We start from the raw sequence: 9,331 nt of genomic DNA on the forward strand, positions 1-9,331 counted from the left end.
AAACTAAATAAATGATACCTATTTTAATTTTTTTTAAAATTTAGAGTAACCACATTCCTCTTCAATCTTTTAATACTAGCTAAAATCCAAAACTAGTACTTCAAATTTGTACTTCTCTTAAATGAATAAATTCTAAACAAATTTGGTGTAAAACACCTCCAAAAAGAATTGGGTACGAGTATGGCTGACTCCATGTCAGCGTCAAAAAAAAAAAAAAAAATTCTCCACTTTTAAATAACGTGGAAGACGGAGACGGCGTGAACATTACGGGTAAAAGCAGCGTTAACGGTAAAAGCAGCGTTAACGGTGGTTGGAGAGATGGAAACAAAGTGGGGTTGAGTAAAAACAAAGTCCTGTAATTCAAACGGCCATAATCACATCACTCGAAAGCGCACTCGCAACGCAACAAATTCGAACTAAAATATATCCTTCTAAAGCAAAAATGATAGTATCCACTCACCTTTAAATTCTGGAAGCTTCTTCCCAAAGAATGGAATCAATCATATCTCTGAGAATGTCCGCCTGAGCTATCGGCAGTCTTAACCCTCACGCTTTATCCTCCCGCCACCGCCTTTCTTTTAAAGCCCATCCCCCGCCGAAGATTCGCCTCAAAACCGTGCATGCTTTAACCCTCTCTGGTTCGAAAACCTCGCTGTTTGATCACATCATCTTAGGATTCGATCCTCAGACGTCGAGGAAAGGGTTCAATCAGGGCGATCTTTGTGAAAATGAGAGAAATTCTGCATATTCAGGGCGGCCAGTGCGGTAATCAAATTGGGGCAAAGTTCTGGGAAGTGATTTGCGATGAACACGGAATCGATCCGACAGGGTCGTACAAGGGCGACTCCGATCTGCAGCTGGAGAGAATCAATGTGTATTATAATGAGGCCAGCGGAGGCCGGTATGTGCCCCGAGCGGTGCTAATGGATCTCGAACCCGGGACCATGGATAGTGTCAGATCTGGTCCTTATGGTCAGATTTTTAGGCCTGATAACTTCGTCTTCGGCCAGACTGGTGCTGGAAATAACTGGGCAAAGGGACATTACACTGAGGGTGCGGAGCTTATCGACTCTGTTCTCGACGTTGTTCGCAAGGAGGCCGAGAATTGCGATTGCCTTCAAGGTATATTATCGTCCTCTGTTGTATAATGCTTTTATTTTTTAATTTGTGGAGCGGCTTCCCGTCGCATTTTCTTCCAACAATTTCTCTTCGCTGGCTTATTTTTCTTTCTTTTGGGGTTTTACTTTTATGCCTCCATTTTTTCACTTTTGGGCTTCGATTGGTTGTCAGCGAAAATGAGCCACATCAAACCTAGAGGAAAGCAAGTAGATCAACGTAACATTGCTACAGATGTTTTACTAATGAATTTAATGTTGGAAAAGAATCAGTTGCACAATGAGTCATTGGTATAGTGGTAGATCAGTTCAATAATAAGTTTGAAGTGTTGAACATTTGCCCTGTGGTTCAGGGAGACGAAAAAATGATTCACATTTGAATGACACGGGACAAATTAGTATGTATTTGGAGAGTATATTTATATTTTGTTTTTAGAAATTAATTTTGAAAAGAATCTGATTTAAAAAAATCTTAGGTGAATTTGTATGTCTCAAGGTTTTAAAAATAATAATATTAATTTATTTTCCAATTTTACAAAAAATAATATTAATTTATTTATTTTAGAATGACTGCTCAATCTCTCTTTAGCCCTTGAAGAAAAATAATTTATTTTTCAATTTAAATTTGTTGGAGTTAGAAATTTTCTGAACTTGATTTTTCATACGAGATGTTTATTTTTAATTTTTTATAATGCTTTCATAAATTGCGTTCATACTTTTTTGAATTTACATTTATTCTTTAAATTTGAATTCTCGAATGATTTCTGGTCGCTTCAAGCGCTCAGAAAAAGCTGCATTTAAGAAAGATAACCATTCAATTGCAATTTCTCTATTGCCTTTTTAGCCTAAAATAACACTTAATTTTGAGAAATTTTTATGTGGAGTTTAAATTAAATATTTTTTAGGCATTCTGTTTCGCTCAATAGAAGTACAGTTCGTAACCAATATGAGGAGACATGGCTATATTGGGAATTTTGCAACTGTAAGCAAGATTCTTCCGCTTCCCGTTTGCAAATGTTTACCTTCTGCATATGAAATATAATGTCTATTTGTTTGGTCTTTGTATTTTCCAAGCGATGCACTTCATTTGTAAGTTTAACTTCTCAAAAATTTATTCGGATGCGTTTACCTTTAAAACCAGGCGTTTATGAAATAGTACGTTCCCGAGGTAAGGGGATTTGGGCAAACTTCCTGTATTGTCCGACCGCCATCATGTACCCTCCTTTGGCTATCGTGCTAACTAAATCTCATAGCAAATGAGGACAATTTAGAAAAAAAAGGAAAGTTGTCCTTGGTAAGCTATGCTTTTTAGTATGATGTGAGGATCATTGTCGTGACTAGTAAATTAGTTTTCTAGTCGTAAAGTTCAGCATCTTTCTAATCTCCGTTTGTCATTTTTGTTTTATAAGTTTTATAATTCGGTTTATATTGAAAGTTTTATTTGAGATATTTGTATTCTTGCACTATTTTTAACAAGTTGCATTTAAAAAAGAAATGTAATTTTCTCTTTAAAATTAAAGAGAAAATTATAATTTTGGTTTAAACAGTGTTCACTTCATTCTAACTATTGGCTATCCAGCCATTAAAAATATTTTTCTTATAGTACTTTTTGACAATTTAAAAAAAAAATAATCTTATGGTTCGCCATTGCCTCCATTCTATGTCACACCTTCTTCATTTGTTTTATTTTACCATGCTTTCAACTTATCAATGTATAAACCAAACAATGTATGAAACAAATGACATTTTTGTTTAACATCAATGTCTTTACCAAAACATTTGTAATTTTAACTCTAATTTTCTCATAAAATCTGTCGTCCTAAACTGTCTAGACCTACCAAATCTTCCATTTTTTATTTTGTTTCTAAGTATTGTTTCAAAGACTTTCTTAAAGTCCTCCAAATATAAGAAGAGATTAGTAAAAAGATCATTGTTTGAAAGACTTTCTTAAAGTCCTCAAAATGTAAAAATAAATTAGTAAAAGATCATTTTTTTAAATTCTCAAAAACATCACAAACATCATTCCATATACCACTTTAATCTAGAAGAAAAAATATTGTAAAATTTAATAACTTCTAAAACCTTATTGTGTGTTGTCTCTCAGCTCCTCAAACATCCCTGTAATCCCCAAATCTAAACCTTGATCCCTGTCCTTAATACCCATTCAAGTCTTGAAATTGGAGTATAATTTAATTTTTTGTTGGCTGATGGGTCTTTGAAATTAAATTTCTTCTATCTTTTTAATGGGTTTATTAAGTACATTTTTTTACTTTTAAATCTATACAATTAGAATTTTTCCATGCAAATTTTTGATTAAAGAAAGTGATAAATTTGAATCTTTTCCTGTTTAAGTGAAATGAATCAAATGATTACTACTTAAAAAACTGGAAATAATCTTTGTCAAAAAAGAGATTAGATATAAGTAGCAATTATGTATTTATAAAAATGATACTTGATTGTACAATTTGTTTTTCATTTACTTGTAATATATCTACAAACTTTTAACTGCAATAATTATATTTATTGTACAATGTAGTTTTCATAGTTTTATAATATTATTTTATATTTTATTATTACATTTTTTCTGTATCAATCAGCTGCTAAACATTTTCACCCTCTTTGTTTATTCTGTAATTTTTTAATGGAAATAAGTCTGATTATATAGATGTCAAGATTTCTGTTTTTATGACAGATTATACCAAGAACTTAGTTTACATTTGAATAAAAAATCCTGCCATGTGTAGGAAATTCACCCTTCACCCTTCAATCATCTATGATTCAGATTTGAATCTTGAGGAATAACACATACCATTATCCTTATCAGTTATACTAAACCTATGTGCCCCGTCCCATACCCTTCCTCGACTTTTGTAAAGCTCAAAATTTTTTAGAACAAAAATCTTTAGTTTGTTGGAATATGTTGCAACTGGCTGGTGTTTTTATTTTGCAAGAAGAGGAGGTGATTTTTTTTGCTTCCAGTAGCTTGAGCAACAGTCTATATTTTGTTTCCTGCCTTTGCCTTCCCCATCCCAAAACGACCAAACAAATTTACCGTCCCGCTGTCTGAAATTTTACTCTCAATTTGCATTGACTGGTTTCAAGTTCCTATTGAATGAATTATACACATTTTCTTCTCAAACTGTCAGGTCTTCGAAACTGTGTCCATGGTTTCTTCTCGTCTTCTCATTCTACATGAGCAGTTGTCATATATTAAGGGTCCGTTTGGTTCATTGGCTTTTTCAAAAGCTGGATTTGAAATTTTTTACATTGGTTTCAAAATTGGCAAAATGGAATTAGCATACTGGACTTCCAATTTTACCTCAAAACCAGGTTTTCCAACTTCCTACTAGCAAGTAGGAATTGAAAATCAAAACCTGATTATGTTTTTTAAGGAGTGTAAAAACAATAGATTGGACTACTTTTTGAAACTTGCCTTCAACTCTCAAGCTTACGCATAAAAATGTGTCTTCAGACATCTTCTGAATGAAACAAACAGGTCAAATAAAATCCCAAAAACCTTGATTTGACTAAACCAAGATTTGTAGAAATCCTAGATTTTTAAATTCCATGAACCAACCCGTCCCTTACATTTTTAGTATTTAGCATATTTTGTTCATATATTCCTCTTTTATATCGGAATTTCCTTGTCCCGTGTTTTCGTTTCAACTGTACGTCATTCTGTATGAATATTACATTTTTCTCTTTTTTTCTATGTTTTCTACATATTTGCTTTGGAGGTTTGCTTTAATATATTCCCATTGAAGATCCATCCTAGCTAATGCTATGAAGATGAAGGTGTACATACGGTGCAGATTGGTTTTTTGTTATCGTTTTTAGAATTTGCTCTACTCTGTACGTTCTCCTCTTATTTGCTATTGCTATGATAAGCACATTTCAATTTTAAGCAACGTGCTTCTTTTTCTCCCATCTCTCTTATGTAAGAGAAAAAAAGGACAATCTCAACTATAGAGGCATCATGTGGTTGAGTAATCATTCTGCATGGACAATTATTCATATCAATGGTTGAAATTCATAACAATTGCAAAGAACTTACACTGATTAATGTGTTATATTGATGGTTGGCTTACCTTCTACTTCAGGGCTGCTCTTTCTAGCTAAGCAAGAAATGCTAGTATGAATGTATCATTATTACATGGTAGTCTGTAGTTTTTAATTTTGGTTTTTGGCTGTCAAGTTTCATACCTTTCCAATCGCTGAATCCTCTTCTTTTGAACCTGCGATTGATGGCTTTAAATTGTAGAGGGTTTCTCAGTGCGTGGATTATTATGCCTCCGCTAAGTGAGGCATAAGTTTTGCTATGCTGTAACTTTCTTGTCTTTTTTCAGCAATAATGGCAATTTGTTGGCAGTTTAATTTGGTCGATTGTTAGTATTTGGTGCTTGTCTTTGGTGTTTTTAAGATTTTGCTCTGGGGTGAAATATATCGAGGCGAAAGTTTTCTTGTTATTATGTGTTCGTGATATCTGATGATTATTGATTAGCTCGTTGTATGATTTGCAGGATTTCAAGTTTGCCATTCATTGGGGGGAGGCACGGGATCAGGAATGGGAACTCTTCTGATCTCCAAAATCAGGGAGGAGTATCCGGATAGAATGATGTTAACTTTCTCTGTTTTCCCATCGCCTAAGGTATCGGACACAGTGGTGGAGCCTTATAATGCAACTCTTTCTGTTCATCAATTAGTAGAGAATGCAGACGAATGCATGGTGCTGGACAATGAAGCGCTTTATGATATTTGCTTCAGAACACTAAAGCTAACAACCCCTACCTGTAAGTGCCTAATCATTTCTTCTAGTTATAATTTTCAGGGCCAGTAGACAGAAACTGATATTTTTGCAATCAAGCACAGGGCTTCTCCCGTAATTATTAACAATTGTTGTAGTTGCCACCGCTAAGCAGTGCATAGGTGCTGCCATGCCTTTTTGAGTGTATTGGTTGTAATATTTATCATTAGATCCTGTTGCGTGGGTGCCAAGAGGATCGTCAAACCCATTATCATCGCTTTAGATATGGTTGTTTTGGGTAGACATGATACGCATATGTTTTGTCTGTAAGGGCATGAACTATAATGTCATGAAAGGCTTTGGTTAGCATTTTGCGAACTTTTTTCTTTATTAGACTTGCAACAAAGGTTTAGTTTTTGAAAATCTTCTCCCTCGTGGGCGGCTATTCATTCTGATATCCATTTCAATTGTCTGCAGTTGGAGATCTTAACCATTTGATATCTGCAACAATGAGCGGATGCACTTGCTGCCTTAGGTTCCCAGGACAATTAAACTCTGATTTGCGAAAACTTGCAGTCAACTTGATTCCTTTCCCTCGCTTACATTTTTTTATGGTTGGATTTGCTCCTTTGACATCTCGGGGGTCTCAAGTTTACCGCTCTCTAACTGTGCCTGAACTTACCCAACAAATGTGGGACGCCAAAAACATGATGTGTGCAGCTGATCCAAGACATGGGCGTTATTTGACAGCATCTGCCATGTTTCGTGGACGCATGAGCACCAAAGAGGTAGACGAGCAAATGTTGAATGTTCAGAACAAGAACTCTTCTTATTTTGTGGAGTGGATACCAAACAATGTGAAATCCAGTGTCTGTGATATTCCTCCGAAGGGACTCAAGATGGCATCAACTTTTATTGGGAACTCTACTTCAATTCAGGAAATGTTCAGGCGTGTTAGTGAACAATTCACTGCAATGTTTAGGAGAAAAGCTTTCTTGCATTGGTATACAGGGGAGGGCATGGATGAGATGGAGTTCACGGAGGCAGAGAGTAATATGAACGATTTAGTTTCAGAGTACCAGCAATATCAAGATGCAACAGCTGACGATGAGGCTGAGTATGAAGAGGAAGAAGATGCAATGTAGGTCTTGATTTGATTTTGTTTCTGGTTTTGTTGCGTCTATCCTTTAATTATTCTGCGAGGCCATGTTCACGTCTCACTCTTTTTTTGGGTGGAGGCCCGATGGAGCTGTGCGATTGTGGGGGTTTTGATTTCTTTCCTGACCTGAATGCGTGTGCTATATTCCTATTGTAATGTATTTGTATGACCTTACACTTCAAAGCTTGATATAGATTTAAATAGTGCCTGATTTGTTTCTTATTCTGGTAACCATCTTTTTAATATGTCTTCATGGTGAGATTATCATCTAACACTTGTCTTATTAGGAGAGAGCAATGCAACTTGCATATTTTATTATAAGGGAGCGATGGCCAATTTTACAAAGCTTGGTTCTGATTTTGTATACTAACTTTGTGTTCTCATGCTGCTGTGTAAGTCCATTTTGTGCTTATTTTTAAGCATTTTAGCGTTTTCATGAAAATTTAAAAGTGTTTATAAAGGATAATTTGGAATCTCAAGTTATTTTAGTGGAGCGGCTATTATTTAGCAATTGAAAATATGTTATGCAAAAAGAGGAGGGGCTGAAAATAAAGAATCATTGCTTATTGCAAAAAACACCAAGTGGCTCCACAAAATGTTATCCCTCTTTTTAAAAAGTATTATATTCCTAATTTCATCTTTGTAAAAGTATTATTTAATCAATTACTTCAGAAGTTTCATGCTTAAAAATAAGCAGTGAAATATATGTTCATGGGGCCACAAGCTCTACAATTATTTCCTATAATTGTTGAGCAGCCAATGCTTATTAAAATAAGCTAAGTAGTGGCATGGGAACATGTTGCATAGAAGCAATAAATGGCAAAACAAAAAAAGGTGAATCAATGCAGTTACGCGCTTTGAAACAGTAGACTTGCCATTGCCCCTAAGTTTTGGGCGAGTAAACAAGATAGATTTGCAGGAAAATTGTGATTAAAAAGCTGCTGAACTGCTTGATTTACTCGTAATTTTCTCCCTTTTGGAACTCGCTATTGGCATTTAAAACCATTATTGCATGACATATTTTACCATTCTATTAGTCTCTGCACAAGTTAATATTTTAATTGTTCAATTAATTTTCATAATCAAAATTATCGAATTTCTAAAAAATAGGTTAATTTTAAAATTAATTAATTAATTTTTTTCTTTTTGATTGATTGCTTTTTTTTGAGTTTTATTATTTTAATTTAAATTTATCAATAGTAAATTATTTTGCAAAGTTTGATTCCATCTCATCAATCACACCTTTCTCTTGAATGAATACAAATATGTTAAAATGCCTTGGAAAAATTTGGAATGAAACCTTTCCCCCTTAGATATTTCAATTTCTTGAAAGAGGCAAACTAGGCGTGCAAGAGTTGAAATGTGTGTACAAAGTTAGAGCAAATGAGGGTTTCGTACAAACTCTAAGGGAACTGGCCATAGAAAGGATGATTGTAACCCCATTGCTTTACCCCATTTCAACTAGATCTATGCATTTAACATTTGCTTTCATGTTGTAGCGATTTATGAGCATGGATGTCATTGATGGTGTCGTGCTAAGCATTCAAGAGGGGTTGATGAGAGTATTAATGTCTACATTGCAAAGTTGAATCTCATTCAACACAATATCCATGGCTCCAAACATCATTTTTGTTGCCTCTTCCAAAGCGGCTTGAGGCTTTCCACTTGTTGCTTTCATAAAGGGAATGGCGAACTTCTAAAATTGTTACAAAAATCAAAATATATAAAAATTTTAGAGGCAAAGTTGAGTCTACACAAGTACATTAAGACTTGACCTAACACTAATCCTCATTTTCCTCTCTATTAGGATAGGAAAACCATGTTACATTAGGTTTATAGCCATACCATAACTCATGGGGGTTTTGAATGAGTCTTTCAGCTGTACTCGGTTCAAGGTATGAATTGCAGTGCTGATAGCTTCCTTCTAGTATTTGATAGCAATGTTCTTTTCAGTCATTAGAGTTCTTGCATAGTCCATGATAGATCTGTTCCTCCTTTCAGCTATTCCATTTTGCTTGGGAGTTCCAGGTGTTGATACCTGTCTTTTGATTCCCCTTTCAATGCAAAAGTTATTGAACTCATGGGAGATGAATTCACCACCTCTATCTGACCTCAAGCATTTCAGTGTTTTCCTTGTTTCCTTCTCTACTTTGGCCAAATACCATTTGAACTTTTCAAATGCTTCTCAAATACATGATAGTCATCATTCTAGAGTAATCATCAACAAAAAAAATGAATTTTTTTTTTTAGTGCAACTCTCAATTTCAATAGGTCCACACAAATCAGTATGCACAATTTTCAAAATTTTTTCAG

General features: G+C 34.6%; 1 protein-coding gene across 1 annotated transcript; it reads left to right on the forward strand.

Annotated features, from left to right (window-relative positions):
* Positions 1-355: 355 nt before the first annotated feature.
* Positions 356-7,240, forward strand: LOC149531720 (tubulin beta-1 chain). Its single transcript, XM_089808296.1, has 3 exons — positions 356-1,122; positions 5,636-5,905; positions 6,337-7,240. The coding sequence occupies exons 1-3, from the start codon at positions 729-731 to the stop codon at positions 7,002-7,004; spliced, it is 1,332 nt and encodes a 443-aa protein (XP_089664422.1). The 5' UTR covers positions 356-728; the 3' UTR covers positions 7,005-7,240.
* The last annotated feature ends 2,091 nt before the right edge of the window (positions 7,241-9,331 follow it).

This window comes from Cupressus sempervirens, chromosome 11, assembly GCF_028749045.1.
Source record: "Cupressus sempervirens isolate cs-2001-9-10 chromosome 11, ASM2874904v1, whole genome shotgun sequence".
NCBI lineage: Eukaryota > Viridiplantae > Streptophyta > Pinopsida > Cupressales > Cupressaceae > Cupressus > Cupressus sempervirens.

What these genes read in the sequence shown, in the direction of transcription:
- LOC149531720 (XM_089808296.1), top strand. Translation starts at nt 729, where the DNA reads ATGAGAGAAATTCTGCATATTCAGGGCGGCCAGTGCGGTAATCAAATT. An exon ending in GAATTGCGATTGCCTTCAAG is followed by an intron (nt 1,123 to 5,635) that starts GTATATTATCGT and finishes TATGATTTGCAG; the next exon opens with GATTTCAAGTTTGCCATTCA. An exon ending in AAAGCTAACAACCCCTACCT is followed by an intron (nt 5,906 to 6,336) that starts GTAAGTGCCTAA and finishes AATTGTCTGCAG; the next exon opens with TTGGAGATCTTAACCATTTG.